The following is a 22,331-nucleotide window of genomic DNA, read 5'->3' on the forward strand; positions in this document are numbered from 1 at the left end:
GAGGGGCAACCGGGACAGAATCCGGTGCCCCGATCGGGACTAGAACCCGGTGTGCCGGTACTGCAAGGCGGAGGATTAGCCTAGTGAGCCGTGGCGCCAGCCCAGTCCATTATTTTCAATCTAAAATGAGCTAAACAAAACTCAATTAAAAAAAAAAAACACTCATTTATTTTACCAGCTGATATTTTATAAGTTTTAAGTGTCCTAAGCAAATTCTTTGGCTTCCAAAAATCATACAGATGTCAATATTTTAAAACTTTCTCTAAAATATTTCTATAGTGATTTCATTACTGGGGAAAAGCTACAGCTACATAACAGATGAAAAGGATAAAAAGGATTGATTTTTTTTTTTTAAGAGTGAAGTCATTTTTGTAGATAGATTATAACTTGTCTAGTAGATTATAACTAGTCTACTAAACTGCAAAATGCTAAGTCTTACAACCACATTAATAAATACAGAAGTGTTAAGTCACATAATCCTATGTTTAAATTGCTTTTAAAACTTATCATTGGGGCTGGCATTGTGGTGTAACATGTAAAACCAGCACCTGTGTTTCCAGCATCCCATGTGGGTGCCAGTTCCTGTCCTGGCTGCTCCACTTCCAATCTAGCTCCCTGCTAATGGCCTGGAAAAAGCAACAGAAGATGGCCCATATATGAGACCCAGAGGAAGCTTCTGGCTCCCGACTTGGGTTTGGCACAGCCTGGGCTATCGCGGCCATCTGGGGAGCGAAGCAGCAGATGGATGATATCTCTCTCTCTTTCAAATAAATACATCTTTAAATATATATTTATTTAATCATATAAAAACATGATTAATAGTTCCAACTTTACTTATTTGGCATTGTTAAGATAACATATAGATTGTCTTTTACACAAAGTTGTAAAGATCTCAGGCTCTGGTATCAGAATTCTGGCTCTCAGAGTTGTATAATCATGCATAATTACCATCTCTTTTGTTCAGTCTCTAACTCATTTAAGATGTTAAGATAAGCATGATAGAAGGCCAGGACTATCACGGGGGGGGGGGGGGGGGGACACAAGCAAACAAAAAGACAAAAAAAAAAATCTTTTTTTGTGAATAAAGCTACATCAGCACAGTCATGCATATTTGTTCACATATTATCTATGTCTGCTACTGAACTGAGAAGGTGTAACAGAGATTATACAGCCCACAAAGCCTACAAACTCATCTTCATATAAAAAGTCTGCTAATCTATAATGTAAATGGCATGTAAAGTACTAAGCCTTTAAACCTGGCATGTAAGAAATAAATAGGTGCTAGTATTAATTATCAAAAACAAATACAACTTTTACTTTATAAGACTAAAGTATTTGAAAGTTTTTAAAAAAGCAATATTTACCTGTACCATAGCAACAAGATCTTGTAACTGTCTAAGTTTATGTTTTGCAGCCATAAGTCTATTGATCTTCTGTTCAAATTCAGCATCTTCTGGAGGCTCATCAACTAGACTGCTCCTGTGACTAGATAATGAAGCTCCACTGGCTCCCTCCTCTTCTGCTTCCTCCTCTTCTTCCTCATCATCTTCACCTTGTGCAACATGCATTCCCTGTTCTCCTCTATTATACCTACAGTCTGCTGAAAACAAATAAAACTGAAATCAATAATTTAAGAAACTTGAATATTAATTAAAGAAAAATCTACTTTACAAGAATAAAATGGCAAACGTATCTGTGAATATAATCAACAATACCTAGAGGAGGAGGCATGTTTACAGCCCTTATGTTGGCAGCAGATCTGTTGTTAATTTCACAATTAGAATTAACTGATCGCCCATCTCTATTATTAGAAACACATTGTGTATTACTATTGCTGTTAACTTCATTCCAAGTGGCAGCTATTTGTGGATTTCTGAAAGAAAAAAAAACAGCCTGAAGTTAAATAACTTTAAATAAAGTTTAAAAAATAAATAAATAAATCAGTTTTATAGCTATGATAAAATATTTGCAAACTCAGAACATCACTCACTGCTATTCCATCTAATGCAAATTCTGAATATTCAGCTTCCGATTTCTAGTAACTTTTGCATATACAGTATTTGGAAATTTAATGAGAAAAACATCTGAAAAGTCAAAATTACAGGGCTGGCGCTGTGGTACAGCGGGTTAAAGCCCTGGCCTGCGGCACCAGCATCCCATATGGGCACCAGTTTGAGTCATGGCTGCTCCACTTTGGATTCAGCTCCCTGCTAATGAGCCTGGGAAAGCATCAGAGAATGGCCCAAGTCCTTGGGCCCCTGCACCCACGTTGGAGACCCCTTAAAAGCTCCTGGCTTCTAGCTTCGGATCAGCTCAGCTCCAGCCATTTGGGTAGTGAACCACAGATGGAAGACTTCTGTCTGTCTCTCTCTGTAACTCTTTCAAATAAATAAAATAAATCTTTAAAGAATAAGAAAATGTAAAGTTAGATACTTGTTATTTTCCTGCATGTGCACTAACAAAAAGCAAATTTACTAACTAGTGTACTCAATGCCTCCCTGTTTTTCTTTACAGAGCAAGGGTGATGACACTGACCAAAATGGCAGACTTATAAAAGCTGAAAAACATAAAAAGCAAACAATGACCACTTTACCCAGGTATTTTTCTCCACATTAAAAATATTAGATTAGAATAAAGATATCAACAAACAACAAAAATATTCTTACCGAATGTTAGTAACAGGTTCCAAATTTTCATGCTCGGAATCATACTCTGATTCTTCAGTTTCTTCATCTTTTGTATTTTCATTTACAGCATCTGTCATCATATCTGACGTTTGTTCATAGTAATGAACTAATTCTCTTAGTTCATTCAATCTCTTTCGAACTTCATTTAACTTCCTGAAAAAAAATAATGCTCATTTTAGCACAATAAAGCACACTATTTTCATATAACAGCAGCCAGCACAAACAAAATTTAGACATAGCCAAATCTTGAGGGCATCAATTGTGAAGCAATGAGTTTAATTTCAAGTATGTCTTATTAAAAATCTCATTACTTTATTTTTTAATGTTAATAAAAGCATAAAAAATTCATTGCTAATTAATCACATTAAGCACATATAAATTTTAACAGAAAATTCAACGTCAAAAATATTTCTAGGTTTCTTCAAAGTGAAGTAATAATCAATTTAAATACTAACTCTCAGGTAAATCAGGTATGCAGACATCACTGAACATTTAAAAAAGGTTCCCAATTCGTCTTTGTGTTTAAAGATCTAAAAGGTGTATGTTTACCAAAAATAACAATTAAGTGTGTTGTTTTATTAATTTTTTATGTATGTTACCTAGGGCAATCATTGCACAACCTAGTTAAGTTTCTACTCCCACATAAGTTCTTCCTCAGGCTAACTGGCCAGAATCAGCTAGACCCCAACAGAGCTACCTGAACAACTGCCACAAAATCTTAAATTCCATTGTAATGAAATTCATTTCATTTCATTTCCATGTTAAATGACACTTCCACCAGCGCCATGACAGTTGACATGACAGGTGACAATTACCATGACACCCAAAGAGTCCATAAGCAGACAAAAATGTTCGTTCCTAATTCAAAAACACTATAATTCCTTTTCCAGAAAAACTATGAGTATTTCTCCCCCTAATTTCTATTGCCCTATACTTATGACTCTTCAGACCCCAATAGATTAAGCTGATCTGTGAGCTAAGTTCCTACTTCTCTATTGTTTGGTCACTGAATAATGCTTCTGCTGCTGACACTAAATTTTAGTTCCTTTATTGGCTTTGTGATACCCAAAAAAAGATACTTCTTTGAGTCTTCCTCACAAGAAGAGTAAATAATTGGTTATCTTTATTTATCTGAGATACAGAGAGACAGAGAGCTCCCATTTGTTGTTTCACTCTCCAAAAGCCCGAAATGGCTGGAGCTGGGCATCAGGAACTCAGGGTAAGTTTCCAACACGGCTGCCAGAGACCCAACCAGCTGAGCCATCACTTGCTGCCTCCCAAGGTGCCAATTAGCTGGAAGTCAGAATTACCAACAGAGTTGGGACTTGAACCCAGAAACTCCGATATGGGATGTGGACAGTTCAAGCAGTGTGTTAATTGCTAGACCAAAAATTTTTCTTTTTTTTTTAACAGGCAGAGTTAGACAATGAGAGAGAGACAGAAAGGTCTTCCTTCCATTGGTTCACCCCACAAATGGCTGCCACGGCCAGCGCGCTGCACTGATCCGAGGCCAGGAGCCAGGTGCTTCCTCCTGGTCTCCCCTGTGGGTGCAAAGCCCAAGCACTTGGGCCATCCTCCACTGCCTTTCAGGGCCACAGCAGAGAGCTGGACTGGAAGAGGAGCAACTGGGACAGAATCCGGCGCCCCAACCGGGACTAGAACCCGTGGTGCCAGCACCGCAGGCAGAGGATTAGCCAAGTGAGCTGCAACGCTGGCAGACCAAATGTTTTTTACAAAGTGCTAGGAACTGAGCCATTGGTTTTTCATCTTTATAAACCTTTATGAACTGGTTTTGGTACTATCCATATTTTTCAGAAAAGGAAAGAGAAGCTGAGTAAGGGTAAGTGATTTGTCCAGTCATACTGCTCTTAATGTTGTATGACTCTGGAGCAGGCGTGGGGAACATCTGGCCTGAAGGCCATATAAAGCCTGCAAAATCATTTGGTCTGGCCCTGCCAAAGCAACCACAGGCAGGACTCAAAATTCAATAAATCTACAGCAGGCTAATTTTTAAGTTGGTAATTTTTTATGGTCTGCAAATGGTATTATAAATATCCAAAAGGCCCTTGGCATAATAAAGGTTCCCACCCCTGATCCACTACATAGGCTCTAAACACTTGAATAACAGAAATACTTGAACTGTAGTCCTAGTTATTCCTGACCCTTTCTTTGAAAAACAAGCAAGTAACTTCAGTCTTTAGAAATTACTAGTGTTATAATGTTACATTTCTCTCGGATAACTCAAAGAATGCACATACAACATACTCCCTCCTCCCTTCACAACTTAAGTGTTTATCATATTTTAACATTGTTTTTTCAGAATTTTTAACACACAAAAACCTCACAATTTATTCCCATTATTTACTTCTAATCTATATGAGTTGAAAAAAATATTTTACTGGAGTTTTTCAGTTGGATTTAGATGGACTTCACTTTCACTCTCATTCTGAGAAACCACAGAAGCAGCAGGATAAGGAACAGATGATGTAAGGCTATTGGATTCTCCATTGACAACTGGTGCTAAGCCTACAGGAGCTGAGGAAGCTGAAGTTGTACTTCTCTGATCCCCATTCCTTTGTGGAGAGGCTGAAGAAGGCACAACTATCAAAAAGAAAAAGAAAATCAACAGAATAAATAAATAACCATGGCAATAAGTAACACTTATTTATAGTATGCTCAGTAAAAACCATTATTAACATCTTAAAATCTGCAGGTTTCGCTTTCAGAAGGTCAAGGATAACCCAAATCACTTGTTATAAACACACCCCATAAGTTCACATATCAGAATATACACAGAAAACATGTTTTACATCTTTTATATATTTTCTCACTTTTACATCATTACAGTAATTAGGTAAAAAGAGAAAAGAGGCAATGGACACTGACAAAAATTGGGAAAGCGTACATTGGAAATGCAAATACTCTAATAAACTTGGTTCTGGGATACGTTAAACAGGGTCAGTGTAGATGATGTACAATAAACAATGTGCAAATTTTTATAGGATATTCTTAGATAACTATGTGTTCAGGAGTTTTTCACCCATACCCACCAGACCACCAAGATAGTCCATCAGGCCAAGATTGTACTTTTTTGTTCCAAGAGACAAAGCATAAGTGTTAATGTGACTGGTATGCATATATTACAAAATATTACTCTGTAATAATATTGATGACTAGTATTCAATAGTCCTTGAAATAAAAATTTAATTACATTTCTGATCACACATACCAAAGATATTCTTATGCTTTCAAGGACAATTAATGAAGATTAAGAATCCTTGTACTTCTCTACTTCCTATCACTTCAAAGCTAACATTATTTATCTTTTTCTATCAGGGATATCATTACTTGTTGCTCATGTTGATGCCACAATTGCTGTAGTCAGTTTTCAGTCTCTTCACTCAATTCCTTGACCTTGTACCTTTAACTGCTGCTCTCAGAGTTTTCCAGTTAAAAAAAAAAATGACCTTTAGAATGATCAGCAGGTAGTGTACCTTATTTTATACACAAAACCTTAAGCACATTTTTCAAATTCTAAGTTTTTCTAAGTTGTATTCACATATTTGTAAAGGCTAAGGGTTGATATTGTACTGCAGAGAATGAGATAAGGTCAAAGATAAGAAAAGACTATGTTTACAGCAGGAACAGTGGATTCTTATAGAGCTGGAAATATATGTGTGGAGAACAAATAGGGACTCCAGAGATGTTTTTTAATCCCTTTTCTCTAAAAAAGAACAATGGCTAGAATATTAAAGAATAATTTAACCAGTTAGGGTTGCTCCTACTGACTTCCATTTTTAATGCTTGAATCTCTCCTACTGATTTGATAAGGGGAAGCTATGACGATGGCAACTGAAGACTCTGAGGCCTGAATTTAAAGCCAAGCAAAACATCTACAGATCAGGAAAGCTAGTTCCTATAGTTACTGCTGCCTGAGATGACTTTCTAGAATCTTTTTCAAATATATTATAAAGTCCAGTGGCTATTAAATTAAACCGTATGTATTATATTAGTTTTCATATCTCACAGGTTTTTTTTTTTTAATAATTTCTAGGTCTGTTTCACAGTTTCAGGAATTTAGTGTTTTTTTTTTTTTATAAGATTTATTTATTTATTCAAGAGGCAGAGGTCAGACACAGAAAGGGAGAGACAGAGGTCTTCTATCCACTGGTTCACTCCCCAAATGGCCAGAACAGCTGGAGCTGGGACGACCCAAAGCCAGGAGCTTTTTCCAGGTCTCCCATGCAAGTGCAGAGGCCCAAGAACTTGGGCCATCTTCCACTGCTTTCCCAGGACATTAGCAGAGAGCTGGATTGTAAGAGCAGCAGCTGGGACTTAAAACAGCACCCACATGGGATGCAGGTGCCACAGGAAAAGGCTTAGTCTACTATATCACAGCACTGGTCCCAGTTTCAGGGTTTTTAAGTTCATATACAAAATTGGATTAGTTCTTTTGTAAGGAAAATTTTAAATATGCTAAAAAATGTGGTACTTATTGTATCTAAAGTAACAAATAGTTCTCTTTACCTTTCCCTTATTAAAATCTTACCAATTTTTCAAGGCCCAAATTTTATATTTTTCTGAATTATGAAACAGGTTTCTCAGGTATTTTGCTTTTATCATAAACTGGTAGTAATTTAAAAATATTTCTGCATGCAAATCTCATCTCCCCACAAAAATTATAACATTCTTGAAGAATTTTCATTCATTCATCACTTACTAAATAACTAAATACTAAATAAATACTAAATAACTAAATAAATACTAAATAAATACGTATGCCAGTTCTCTGTATCCATGTGTTACGCATTCCCAGATTCAATCAACCACAAATCAAAAATAGTTTTTAGGAGGTCAGAACTGTGGCATTGTGGGTAAAAAGCCTCAGCCTGAGACGCCAGCATCCCATACAGGCACTGGTTCATATTCTAGCTGCTCCCACTTCCAATCCAGCTCCCCACTAAGGGGAAAAGCAGAGGAAGATGGCCCAAGTATTTGGGCCCCTGCCACCCACATGAGAGATTCAGAGGAAGCTCCTGGCTCCTGGTTCCTGGTTCCAGCCTGGCCCAGCTCTGGCTGTTGTAGCCATCTGAGGAGTGAAGCAGCAAAAGGATGATCTGTCTGCTCCTCCCCAGCATCATGCTGATTTTCAAATAAATAACCTTTAAAAAAGTAAAAATTCCAGCAAATTTAAAGAAGCAAAACTTGGGGCTGGCGGCGTGGCTCACTTGGTTAATCCTCTTCCTGTGGTGCCGGCATACCATATGGGCACCGGGTTCCAGTCCCAGTTGCTCCTCTTCCAGTCCAGCTCTCTGCTATGGCCTGGAAAGGCAGTGGAGGATGGCCCAAGTGCTTGGGCCCTGTACCCACAGGGGAGACCAGGAGGAAGCATCTGGCTCCTGGCCTCGGATCAGTGCAGCGCGCTGGCCGTGGCAGCCATTTGTGGGGTGAACCAATGGAATGAAGACCTTTCTCTCTCTCTAACTCCGTCAAAAAAAAAAAAAAAAAAAAAAAAAAACTTGAATTTGTCACATAACTACCATTCACATGAATGAAGTGTTATGTAGGACCTTAACAAGTATTTTAAGTAATCTAGAGATGATTTTTTTTCTTTTTTTCAAGATTTATTTTATTTATTTGAAAGACAAAGTTACAGAGAGAGGTAGAGACAGAGAGAGAGAGAAGTCTCCCAATCTGCTGGTTCACTTCCCAAATGGCTGCAACAGCCAGAGCTAAGCCAATCCCAAGCCAGGAGTCAGGAGCTTCTTCCTTGTTTGCCATATGAATGCAGAAGCCCAAGGCCTTGGGCCAACCCCTGCTGCTGTCCAGGTACATTAGCAGGGAGCTAGATCAGAAGTGGAGGAGCTGGGACTTGAACCGGTTCCAATAAAGGATAACAGCACTGCAGGCCAGGGCTTTAACCTGTTGCACCACAGCACTGGCCCCTCTAGGGATGATTTTAAAAATATGTGTAGGGGCCGGCACAGCAGCTCACTTGGCTAATCCTCCTCCTGCAGCACCGGCACCCCAGGTTCTAGTGCCGGTTGGGGCAACGGGTTCTGTCCTGGTTGCTCCTCTTCAGATCGGCACAGCACGCCAGCCATGGTGGCCATTTTGGGGGTGAACCAACGGAAGGAAGACCTTTCACCTCTGTCTCTCTCTCTCACTGTCTAACTCTGCCTGTCAAAAAAAAAAAATATATATATATATATATATGTGTGTGTATGTGTGTGTGTGTTGGTTTAGGTTTTGTGCAAATAGTATTTGCATTTTGCCATTTTGTATAACAGACTTGAACATCTGTGCACTTTGACATCCATGAGGAATCCTGGAACCAATCCTTGGTACACACTACAGTCTTACTCTATACTATGTGTCCTCTATCTAGTACTGCTAAAGGAGATTTACTTACATGATGAATTATTTAGATGCTGATCTCGAAGTGTATGAAGTTCCCCAAGCAATTTGTCCATTTTTTGCTTCTTTTCCTGTAGTACTCTCATTTTGCTAAAAAGCTGGACCTTCTCATCAGGTAAATGTTCTGAAATGGATGGATTCCTACTCTGGGAAACCTCTCTAGTTAATGACAGACTTTCTGCCTGTCTTCTATTGTCTGGAACAGCTGGAGGCTTATTTTCAAAAAAAGAAGAAAAATTAAATTGAAGGCAATTAATGGTTACATTCTCATTTTAAAAATGCATATAAATATTCTGTATAAAGAGAGACTATTTGCCTAGGTTGTGCTACTAGGAAAGTATATGCCCTTCCAAATCCCTGATTAAGTACTTTTTCCTGATGTGCCACTATAAACACATGAGAAAACACCAGAAAGTTTGTGGACAAATGGAATTAAAAGATAACATCTGTTTCTTCTGATCTTTTTGAAGATTATAGTCTTTGGATTCACCAGACATCATTATTCCCTGGATCTGAATTAAGTACTAACAATTCCACAGGTTGTACAGAATAAACTTTTGAAACTCTCATTCTCTCTCTTGCTATCATTTTAGACCACCACTGTGAACTTCACATTTTTCTACCAATTTTTCCTAGCAATTTGTGTCTATGGTTCTCTATTTAAAAATAAACAGAAAATTGAAATATTTCAAGAATCCATTAAGGTTTAAGAAATCATATAATGAATATCTACCATTGAGCTTAGGCAAATTTTAACATTTTCCCACATTTGCATCAATTCTTTCTTTAAAAAAAGAATACATACACAGAAAAGTACAGCTAAACCACCGTACATACCCTTCTACAATCCCATTACTCTGTCCAGGGGTAACCCCAACCTAAAATCAAATATCTATCATTCTCATCATGTTTTATTTTGTAACATTTCTGTGTATACTCATTTTTGTAAATGTATTCATAACACATTTTTCAATATAGGCTAAGTTGTATCCTTCCTAAACTTCTAGTTTTTCAATCATTATTAGCTCTTGGTTCATTTACTATAACTGCTATACAGATTTCATTCCATGTGTACATGTATCACAGTTTATAAATTCATTTTCCTGTTCATGGGCACTATGGTTGTTTCTGCTTTTTTGCTACTAGCACAACATTTCCATGAATCTTTTTATCTCCTTGTGGACATGTATGTTTCTTTAATGTAAGACATGGTAAATTCTTGACAAAAAATTTACTAGATAATGTTAAATTGCTCTTCAAGGTGACTGGACCACATTCTTTTATTTTTTACTTGGTTAGCAAAAAGGTAGAAGACACTGCATCTTAAATTATAAAGATTTCCAGCAGAAAAACAGTAATTCATTCTCTCTTACCTAAGGTCCACATTTTCAAAATTTTTTTTGCATTTATATCATTATTTACAAAGCTCATCAAATTATAATACTTATTAACTCTCAAATTAAATAGTATTTTCTAAAAATTATTAGTAAAACATTTCAAGGACACAGATTTAAATGTAAGTCTTAAAGTTGTAATCAACTGACCATTAAGAGTCATTTAGAGGAAACAACAGTATATCTAGTAGCACACAAAGGGGAAATTTCACTTACCATTTTATTCAAGTAGATTTTAATTTAGCATCTCTCAAAGTATAGATTCCTAGCAACCAGCACTAGAATCATACAGGGAGAAGGTCACCCCAAATCTATTAATCTTAATTTTGAGTGTATTCTACTGATCATAAGCCTACATTTTTAACAATCACGCTAAGTAATATCTATGCTAAGAATCACTGTTCTCATAAATGTCATTTTAAACACAATTATATTTTTAAAACATTATATTACCTGAGAATCACGAAGCTGATTATGGAAACGTTGAATTAAATCATTCAATTCTTCATTTAACTCAGATGTGATACTGACTCCAGATAAGCTACCTGCAGTTTCTGCAACAACTGAAAGAAAATTTAACACGTACTTATTAACATAAATAAATAAAACCTTTCTAATCTCTGTAAAGCTAAAAGTAAATTATAAAAAATGTTAAAGTCTCACCTACCATATCTTGAAGCTAGTTAACCCTATTATTTATCTGCCAATCAATCACTTCATTAGAAGTTTCCATCTAACCTACAAATAAAGGGAAAATCACAAAATTCCAGTACAGACGCTGATCTTTTTTCTGTCCCAACATATCAGGAGAGATATTATTTTATCTCAATTAAAACCAGTGATTCAATGGGCTAGAGATGAGGCAGTTCTATTAGTTTACTGGATTGTAGGACATCAGAATCCCCATATATAGTTCAAGTCCAGGCTTCTCTACTTTTATTTCAGCTCCCAGCTAATGTGCCTGGGAAGCAGTGGATTACAGCTCAAGTACTTGAGTTCTCACCATTCACATGGGAAAATGGGATGGGAGTTCCTGGTTCCTGGTTCACTGTGGTCCATCCCTGGCTGTTGTAGCCATCTGAAGAGTAAACCAGCTGATGGAAGTTCTCTCTCTCTCTCAAACAAATAAGTAAATAATTTTTTTAAAAAACATTTTACTTTGGAGAAGGCATTTGACCTAGTGTTTAAGCACTAGTTAAGATGTCCACATTAGAATGCTGAAGTTTGCTTTCCAGCTCCAGCTTCCCGATTCCAGCTTCCAACTAATACAGATCTTGGGAGGCATCATGTGATGGCTCAAGTACTTGGGTCCATGCCACTCACATCAAAGACCTGGTTTAAGTTTCTGGTTCCTGGCTTCAGCCCAACCTAGCCCCAGCCATCGCAGACATCTGGGGAGTGAACAAATGGATAGGAGCTCTTTCTCTCTCTGCCTCTTTGATAAAAAATCATTTTTTAAAAACATGCTTTTCCCTAAATTATCTATTTCTTAAATATAACTATAAAAATAATTGATGTTGGATTTTACAAGAGGAAAAGAGGATAAAAAATGTGCAATTATTACTATATAAATCTATAAAATTACTAAAGTATTAAGCTCCAACAAGTTCCTTCTGAAAGCATAAAATGAAATTAGGAATAACAGTAAGACAGCTGAGCAAGTAGGATAGATTTGGACAGCAGGATAAATTAAGAAGTAACAGCAAGCAGCCTTAGCAAGGAACTCAACTCAATGGCAAAAAGGAACACTCAAAAGAATAATTATTATTGGATTAGGATGGTGGAAACAGTCTACTACAAAAAAATGGCATAGCCAATAGAAGAGTAGGTCATAAACCCTTGTCACTTTGTGCCCAATAGATTTAATGATCTGTCAATTAAAAATTAAACTTAAATGAAAAAGAAAAGTCTTACTGAATTTTAATAAGTAACAATCTTGTTTTTAATAATGAGAAATTAAAACACTTAGGTAAGAAGCCAAGTTATAAAATCAAGACTCAGTACTAGACAATTCAATACAATTTATCTTTTTTTTTTTTTTTTTGACAGGCAGAGTGGACAGTGAGAGAGAGAGAGAGAAAGGTCTTCCTTTTGCCGTTGGTTCACCCTCCAATGGCCGCCACAGCTAGCATGCTGCGGCCGGCGCACCGCGCTGATCCGAAGGCAGGAGCCAGGTGCTTCTCCTGGTCTCCGATGGGGTGCAGGGCCCAAACACTTGGGCCATCCTCCATTGCACTCCCGGGCCATAGCAGAGAGCTGGCCTGGAAGAGGGGCAACTGGGAAAGAATCCGGTGCCCCGATCAGGACTAGAACCCGGTATGCCGGCGCCGCTAGGTGGAGGATTAGCCTATTGAGCCACGGTGCCGGCTGAATATAATTTTCACTTAAATGATTCATGGCTATGAAGGAAGGATGAAGAAAGAAATGACAAACATTTCTGAGTCTCAAGGAACTAAATAGGATATAATTAAAGTCCAAGACAGCTAATCAATACAACTGGATACCTGACTGAAACAACAGAGCTACTACTAACTTTGAACACTAAGGATACTCTATAATTTAACCCTTGCTTGGGAGGTAAGCAAAGAATGACAATCCTACTTGAATAAAATATAGAAAAATGAAATAATAGTAGCAAGAGCCCTATCAGTCCTAGGTACAAAACAGAACTACAGCCCTTTTTTACCTCTTAAGGGTGAGCTGGCTGTCTGCATGGTACAGTATGGCCAGAAATGGTCCCTGCATAACCAGATAAAAGTACAGGCCAGGATAAGCCTCACATGTAGGTTTCTATACTATTCAACAATCAGGAGTACTTCAAAAAGTTCACGGAGAATGAAATTAAAAGATAAATTTATTGGGGTAAGTGTCATGGCCCAACAGGTTAAGCCACTAATGGGATGAGTATAGGTTGAAATCCTGGCCCCTCCGGGCTGGCGCTGTGATGCAGCAGCCTAAAGCCCCAGCCTAAAGTGCTGGCATCCCATATGGACGCTGGTTCAAGACCCAGCTGCTTCTCTTCCGACCCAGCTCTCCGCTGTGGCCTGGGAAAGCAGTGGAAGATGGCCTAAGTCCTTGGGCCCCTGCACCCACGTGGGAGACCCGAAGGAAGCCCCTAGCTCCTGGTTTCGGATCAGCGCAGCTCCAGCCGTTGCGGCTACCTGGGGAGTGAACCAGTGGATGGAAAACCTCTCTCTCTGTCTCTACCTCTCTGTGTTTCAAATAAATAAAATAAATCTTAAAAAAAAAAGAAAAGAAAAGAAATCCTGGCTCCTCTGCCTCTAAACCAGCTAACTACTTATTAGCCTGGGAAGAGAGCAAATGATAGTTCGATTACTTGGGGTCCTGCCACCCATGAGGAAGACTTAGCTGGAGTTACCAGCTCCTGGCTTCAGCTTGTCCCAACCCCAGCTGTTGTGGGTATCTGGGATACTCTAACCAGTGGTTAGATCTCCCTCTCTGCCTTTGAAATAAAATCTTTAAAAAAAAAAAAAAAAAGAAATTTAAAACATTTCTAAAGGCAAGTTTATTTTGGTATAAAAAATTTCTGAAACCTATGCATACAAGAGGTCTTCAAAAAGTACATGAAAATGTGTATATAAAAAATTATGCACAGATTTCATACGGCATACCAGAGTCATCCATCACAGCAATAGCCTGCTCTGCCTTATGCTGCAGAGCTAGAAGAGCAGCCTGTCGTCCCTGCAGAGCTCTCAGCTGCTCCTGCTGTTGTAACATCCTTTTTAATAAATCATGTTGTTTTTTCAAATTTTCTATCTCTTCTACAGGCTCCCGTTGAGGATCTCTGGCCTGGAAAATAAGATCAACAACAGTACTTACATCTAAATCCATATTCCTGTTTCAACTACCAATGATAAAAACAAATATTGATAATGAATCAGTATTAAATATACAACCCTAGTCACATTTTAGCTGACTAAAGAAAAAAAGAGGAAGAACAGAATGAAATATCAACATAACCTGCCATGGTAAGTTTCACAGTAAAAGACCATATCAATGGCTTAGCATAAAGAAGAATTAACAAAAGAAAAAAAAAAAAAGGCCTACAAAACAGAAGGCTACAAGGGTAGAAGGTACTATATACACTACATACACACAAGAGGAATTCAGGCCAAAAGAACAGGAACAGATTTTACTGGGTTAATGACCTAAAACACCAGACTAAGAAACTTTCTGCCCTACTCTTAGAAGTGATATTAAAAAAACAACAAAAATCCCAGAAAACACACCTATTAATTTCTAACCAAGACATGAAATATATTATTTCATTTGATAATCTTATATGAAAGGTTTTAATTTAATTGCATCATTATTATCTTGTATTTCCTATCAAAGATATATTACATTTTACTCCTAAAATCAGACCCACTAAATCTGAGGATATACAATAGAATACTTTCAAATTCCTCCAAAATGCTAGGTAAGCATCTTGTCTAAAAAGTAAAGGGACAGACTATATAGGTGCCATTTGTAAGAAATGAGCAAATTTTAAATGTTAAAACTATTCAAAATATAAATCAACGAGAAAAAAAATCAAGCAAGAAGACAAGTTTAAATATAACCCGAAACAATAAATTATAAGCCAACTTACACATGAAATGTATACCATAATGTATTTTCCATCACTGATTTACTCTTAAAAATCTTTTGTTTTAAAAGTTCAGTGATTTTATCAAACGTTTACATAAAATATTTCCCTTTGCTATAATTAGTCAACTTTAAATTTGCAGTTAACAAATTTCTGTAAATTTTAAGTGAATAACTCCTCTCCTCAAAAGTTAATCTGGAGCGTAAATAAGTTTAATGGTTTCTTTAGAAAGTAAATGTGTGTTTGGTGTTCTACTTTTTCCATGCAAATCTGATACCTGGAGAAATTATGGAGAACAGAGAAACTGAGTGGTATCCCTTATCAATACTATGCAAAAACCTCTTCTCTTTACTTCCCCAAGTAGAATTCATCAGTATAATGTATAAGAATGAGAAACTATGAGAGCATTTTACAGCGTGACTTGGAACACAGTAAGATTAGTAAATGAACAAGTAAGTGCACAGCATGGTTAAGTACTCAGAAAGTTAAGATCAAACAGAAAACAGATTCAGTAAATCAGTAGAATCAGAAGAGCATGGTCAATGCCCTCTCTACCCTGGGCTACCCCAAAACTTGGTGAACATGGAAGACCAATAACTTGATATCTTGGTTAAGTTACCATTTATTGAAGGTTTTCTAATGTCTTGAATTTCTAACTAAAAACCCTTTTCCAAATAACTACTATGTACTCATATAAGTGGAGCTGCCTTGTTAACATTTACATTCATTCCTATCAAAATTCATCATGTTGGTTCTGGCTTACTTCAAGACTAATCAAGGAAAAGAAAAGTGGAAGGAGTAATTATGATAGCTAGACCTCTCAGACTGACCCAAAATAGTTTCATAATAATTTTATCTCAATCATTGGTAAAATGTAAAGCCAGACCAAAGTAGGCAGAAATATTCTTTGAAATGACTCAGAGAAAACTCTTTCAGGTTGATGTCGATTAACAAATGGTCCTCTAGTAAAGTATAAATGGTAATTAATTAGGAGAATAAACATTATGCAAATAAAAAAGTCATCTGGGGAAGAACTTCATGAATGCATATTTCCCCCTAATTTATAATCTCAACTCCTTCAAACAGTTTAGCCTCAGTTACTTTAAAACTATCCAATTTTAAAGTTTATCAATTTAATATAGCTTTACCCTTTAATAAGTGAACTTCAAAGAATAATTTAAATCTTCGTTAGCATTTATTTATAAAACAGTGATATTCCATTAAGGAATTCTAAGTTATTTGTTGAAGCACAATTATCCTCAGATTATTCACTAATCCAAAAATGAATTCCCAACAATTTTTTTTAATTAGTGGAATTTTACCAACTAACTTTTGCATCCATATAAATAATATTTCAGAATGATATTTAGAAAAGCTGAGCCGAGGGAGTAGGGACACAATCAAATATAAAGACAAGGAAGATAAGAAAATTAAAAACATTTACAATTAAGAACATGCCAAAGAAATGGTGTACAGATTAGAAATCCAAACAGGAAGCTAGAACTATATCTATCCTTCAAATATATATTTTTATTTAAACTTTTTGAATCACTTTCAGCAACCACACTTTTAGTTTACAATTAAAAAAAAAGAAAGAAAAAATCTTAGCCATGAAATGCCATCTTGGGAAACCTTAAGTCTTTTCCTTCACTAAACTGATTTTCCCCTAAAAATTATTCATGGATTCAAACATACTTTTACAGTTCCAGAGAACAAGTACTCTTCTTTTTTTCCAGGGAAAAGTTAATACGTACGCTATTTTATTTCCCAGGTGAAAAGTGTAGAACTGTAAGCCCAAAAAGCTAGCGCTATGATTTATCCAATGTCACAGTTAGGGCAGGTCAGCTTTGTAGGTTCTACTTTAGCGTTCTTAACATTATACCATCTGCCCCCAAATTATGTGCTTTGGTTCTTTTTTTTTTTTTTTTTTTTTTTGACAGGCAGAGTGGACAGTGAGAGAGAGAGAGACAGAGAGAAAGGTTTTCCTTTGCCGTTGGTTCACCTCTAATGGCTGCAGTGGCCGGCGCACCACGCTGATCTGAAGGCAGGAGCCAGGTGCTTCTCCTGGTCTCCCATGGGGTGCAGGGCCCAAGCACTTGGGCCATCCTCCACTGCACTCCCAGGCCACAGCAGAGAGCTGGCCTGGAAGAGGGGCAACCGGGACAGAACCTGGCGCCCTGACTGGGACTAGAACCCGGTGTGCCGGCGCCGCAGGCGGAGGATTAGCCTATTGAGCCGCGGTGCCGGCCACTTTGGTTCTGAATACAGAATTATGTAACATATAATTGTTAAATCAGCAACAGGAGTCACTGTGCACTTGCTCTCCATGTAGGACCTCTGTCCTTAATGAGTTGTACTATGAGAAATAACTGTAAAACTTGCTCTCAATCTGTACTTTATACCTGGTATGTGTGTGTGTGCAAATTGTTGAAATTTTTATTTAGTATGGAGTTGGTCTTCTGTATATAAAGCTAATTAAAAACGAAACTTGGCCGGCGCCACAGCTCACTAGGCTAATCCTCCACCTTGCAGCGCTGGCACACTGGGTTCTAGTCCCAGTTGGGGCACCGGATTCTGTCCCGGTTGCCCCTCTTCCAGGCCAGCTCTCTGCTGTGAGTGCAGTGGAGGATGGCCCAAGTACTTGGGCCCTGCACCCCATGGGAGACTGGGATAAGTACCTGGCTTTTGCCATCGGATCAGCGCGGTGCGCTGGCCACGGCGGCCATTGGAGGGTGAACCAACGGCAAAAGGAAGACCTTTCTCTCTGTCTCTCTCTCTCACACTGTCCACTCTGCCTGTCAAAACAAACAAACAAACAAACAAACAAACAAAAAAAAAACGAAACTTAATGAAGAATGGGATAGGAGAGGGAACAGGAGGTGGGTTGGGAGTAGGAGGGCAGGAATAGGGGGAAGAACTACTATATTCCTAAAAGCTGTACATACAAAATTTGTATTCATTAAATAAAAGTCTTCAAAAAAAAGTATGTAACATAATATCTGAAGAAGCATAGTTAATTTGAGACAAGCCTACTTCATATAAAATAACTGGAAATGTTGAAAAAAAATTTAATAAAAGTTATATAGCAAAAGAATTCTTTAACGGTGCCAGTGCTATGGTGGAGCAGGTTAAGCAGCTGCCTGCAGTGTCTGCATCCCACATGGGCACTTGCTCAAGTCCTTGCCGTTCCACTTCCAATCCAGTTCCCTGCTAATGCACCTGGGAAAACTTTGGAGGATGGCCCAAGTCCTGAGCACCTGCACACACGGGATGAAGCTCCTGGCTCCTAGTTTTGGCCTGGCACAGTCCCGACTGAGGCAGCCATTTGGGGAATGAACCAGCAGGTGAAGAGCCAATTTTTAAAGTAATCAGCTACTTTATACTTCTGTTAAACTGGAGTAGATTCATAGCTTAACACTTAATATAATATAATAGGATCCACATAACTGATTTCAAATTCTTTTGTGATCCACAAAACAGAAACAAAAAACCAGACTGACAAAATACCTAGGGGTTAACTTTCATCAATTTTAAACAGCCACAAAAAGAAAATATAAAATATCCACAAAACAGAAAAGAAAATCCGGCATAATAAACAAGAAATTAGTCTTTTGTATATGGAGTCATCAAAATACTAACTTTGCTCTTGCCAAAAAGATACACACACTTTTGAGTACTATTTTTACTCAACCTGCTTTAAGTAGAACTACACAGGTAGGTTTCTTCAAACCTATCTGGAATGCCTTTCTGCAAATTATGGAAAACTAAAAGAAAGAACATTTAAATATTAGAAGAAAACCAGCAAAAATATTAGAAAGCAAGCCAACTGGATATTTTCCTAAAAAAAAAAAAAAAAAAAAAAAAAAAAAAGAATGGAAGGGGTTTCCAATAGTAAGGAAAATATAAACTAAAAAATATATATAAAAACATAATTCTCACAAAGCTAACAGCTTGGTCTATTCTCTTTTTCTTTAAAAAATGACCATAGAAAATAACATAAAAATTAGAAGTATCATTTTAGTTTACTAATGGAAACATCAGAAATAAAAAGCAACTAAATGATGATCAAGGTTCATGAATATTATATTTTGAGCCCTCAACTGCAAAAACAAGGAAACAAATTATGTTTCAAATTCTTTGTTCATGTAAATTAAAACAGCTACCATATCCAATCCACAGAGAGGTACATTAAGCAGAAAGAAGTAAAAACACTAAAGGGTCAGTATTTTATTAAAGCAAATTATCATGTTAATAATCTGTATATTTAAGATTAATAGCAAAAACAGAAAAGTAAGGAAGAGGAAATACAAATAAAACAGGTACTCATTTAGAGATTTCCCAAGTTAATATTATGAAGTATACCTTGGCGGGCAATCCACGTTTTCGGCTATATTTCCTATCAGGCCTCAGCTCCCTGTCATTCTGAGGAGGTCTGTCACCTTTCCCTTTTGGACTTGTAGTAACGTCAATGTCTGAAACCTGTTCTTGTGAAGCTGAATTCCCTAGTTTGTCCTCAATGCACGGCCGAATTCTCAGACTAAAAGATGCCTCCTTTATTAAATAGTGTAGCATATTAATTTCTTAACACAAACTCCTGTTTAACATACAAGCCAGCCTTGTAAATAAATACAAGTATTTCCCAGTCCGTCATCTCTTAAAAAAGATCTATCCCCACCCCAAGTAGCAGTAAACTTAATTAGATTTTTAAATTTCTATAGAAAAAGACTATTGCTTATTGTAATTAAGCAGGTATTACATCCTAGGCAATTTCCAAGCTATGCAGCAATTACTAAAGCATATTTTAACATTTATTGTACTACGGATCATTAATCAACTTTCATAATGTCATGATTTTATTATCATGGTGAACACTTTAGATGCTAGAATATTAATTACAATAAACATCTATATCACTTCCCATCTTCTCCCAACAAAATTCCTTTACTATATTGCCCAACCCTTCCATTTCTGCTGGAATGTGAGGAAGAAATTATTCCCAGCACCACTGTAAGTAGAAAACCAATCCCCCACTCCTGTCAAGAATCCATTCTTCCACAACTGTTTGGATCAAGACCAAGCCCTCTGAGCATCTATCTCCTGGTGAAAATAATGCTGACAGAAAAAGAGAAATTCAATTTTCCTCTTCAAATTAGGGTAAAAAAAGGGAAAGGAAACAAATAAGAAACTATATACGTCAATGCTGAAAGGAAATAAACCCTCAAATTCCTAATGCTGAATGGTATTTTGGAACATACCTCCAAAATAAAAGATATACAGCTATCCTTCCAAAATAACTTTTCAAGTTAGCTAATACTTGGTAAAATACTTTAAGAAAGCCACATTAAGGAACAGTGTTGTGGCACAGTGGATTAAGCTGAAGCTTGTGATGCCACTCTAGCATTCCATATCAGAGTTTCAGTTTTCAGTGCCAGCTGCTCCACTTCCTATCCAGCTTCCTGCTAATGAACCTGGGAAGAGAGAGGAAGATGGCCCACGTAGTGGGGCCCCTGACACCCAGGTGGGAGATTAGGATGGAGTTTCTGGTAACTGGCTTTGGATTGGCCCAGACCTGGCTGTTGAAGCCATTTGAAGAGTAAACCAGCAGATTGAAGATCTCTGTCTCTTCCTCTCTCTGCTTTTCAAATAAATAAATAAATAAATAAATAAATAAATAAATAAATCTTGGAGGGAAAAAAAGCCACATTAGTTTCCAAACACACTAACTTCTATGAACTAAATTTACTATACAAATCTTTCCTCAAATTTCTGTGAATTTCTAATTATTTTTACAAAGGATGATATTTTGATAAATTCTATTTTTCAGTCAGAAATTAAAAGTATTTTTCTCACTGAGGATAAATCACAATGTAAATGCTATCCTGTTCTATTTATTAGTCTGTAACTCAATTTTTCAGTCATCTGGTTTTGCTACTGTAGTAAGCTAGAGCCTGAGAAATGAAAAATTCCAATACCCTTAAATTGAGTCCTCAACAGAAAGTGAACTTTTCCAACAGACTACAAGACAAGTAACCATTAATGATACTTGTGCTCTGTACTTATAATCTTTATATTCATAATTTATTTATACTTTCCTAATGATTATTAAAATTAGTCAATCTGTGCTTAACAAATCAAACTAGAAAAACAATTTTTCTGTAAGCTGATGACCAGAAATTTTGTATTTTCAAACCAATCAGTAGAGCTACCTTTAAGGTTAATAAAAAAAACTTATAAACTTAAATGCTTGAAAAATATATACAGCATTAACAATTTGAAGGTTTCTTCCCTGGAATATACTTTTCATTGAGGAATGTCTATAAAATATCTTGAAAAAGGGGAGGAAGTTTAAATTTTCATTTTCTAGCACTTTAATTACCAAAAAGCCGCTTACCGTGGTATCTGAAGCCTCAGACTGCACATCTATGTTTAGCGATGTGCTCTCAGCTACAGAACCAGATCCCACAGCTGAATCTATAGTCCGAACATCCTCCTCCTCATTTTCTCTAGCCTGAAATATTGTAGTGGTATAAATCACACAACTATTAAAAAGGGCAATAAAATGTTAGAATGGATGGCACTTAAAAAAAAAAAATTAACTCCTCTGGGGTGGTATCAGAATGTCATCAGAATACGTACAACTGAAATACCACAAAAATAACTCAATACATTAAGAAGGTCCAAAACTTACTAAGATTTTTTGGAGAAACTTCATATATGACTTTTCCTGTTCTTTAAGGTGATCTATTAGGTGAGTAAGGCGTTCAACATTAGCAGATCTTTCATTTTTCTCCACAAGATCTTCCCGCATGGAACTAGCTTTAGTAATATAGTCACGAATTTGAACAAGTCTGCTTACAATCTGCAGAAGAAATATTAGAAAGAAAAGTAGCATGAAGGCATACAACATGTTAAACTGAGCAAAATTAATTCAAGAGCAATATTTTTACAAGTGTTTTCTTCAGTGACAAAGATACTTCTAAGGTCTATTTTATGAAACTATATATGTAAAAAAATGAAATCAAATCTAAAAACTATTTTTTATTTTAATCAAAGCAGAATTGGCAATCCTTAAAAACTGTCAATTTAAAATTTCGCTATTACTTTGTTATACATGATAAAGAATTTTATTTATAAAACAAACTGTACACCAAACTACTATTTATATAAATTTCCCCTGTAATGTTTATACATTTCTTCATAAATAAATTGAAAGTATTATAAATA

General features: G+C 36.7%; 1 protein-coding gene across 50 annotated transcripts in view; it reads right to left on the minus strand.

Annotated features, from left to right (window-relative positions):
• Positions 1 to 22,331, minus strand: part of PCM1 (pericentriolar material 1) — a 116,600-nt gene that overhangs the window by 73,619 nt on the left and 20,650 nt on the right. For 14 of the 50 annotated variants that reach the window (XM_089325862.1, XM_089325859.1, XM_070068463.2 and 11 more), the window contains 8 exons: positions 21,796 to 21,966; positions 14,131 to 14,308; positions 10,952 to 11,061; positions 9,100 to 9,316; positions 5,087 to 5,288; positions 2,667 to 2,840; positions 1,716 to 1,873; positions 1,365 to 1,600 (listed from right to left, as the gene is read on the minus strand). In XM_089325862.1, the coding sequence (XP_089181988.1) occupies positions 1,365 to 1,600; positions 1,716 to 1,873; positions 2,667 to 2,840; positions 5,087 to 5,288; positions 9,100 to 9,316; positions 10,952 to 11,061; positions 14,131 to 14,308; positions 21,796 to 21,966 (1,446 nt within the window). Of the gene's footprint in view, positions 1 to 1,364; positions 1,601 to 1,715; positions 1,874 to 2,666; positions 2,841 to 5,086; positions 5,289 to 9,099; positions 9,317 to 10,951; positions 11,062 to 14,130; positions 14,309 to 21,498; positions 21,616 to 21,795; positions 21,967 to 22,331 lie in introns of all 50 variants that reach the window. The other 36 variants (XM_070068464.2, XM_070068460.2, XM_070068462.2 and 33 more) reach the window with 3 other exon arrangements.

This window comes from Oryctolagus cuniculus, chromosome 2 (assembly GCF_051225735.1).
Source record: "Oryctolagus cuniculus isolate XC-2025 breed Fujian yellow rabbit chromosome 2, ASM5122573v1, whole genome shotgun sequence".
Taxonomy (NCBI): domain Eukaryota; kingdom Metazoa; phylum Chordata; class Mammalia; order Lagomorpha; family Leporidae; genus Oryctolagus; species Oryctolagus cuniculus.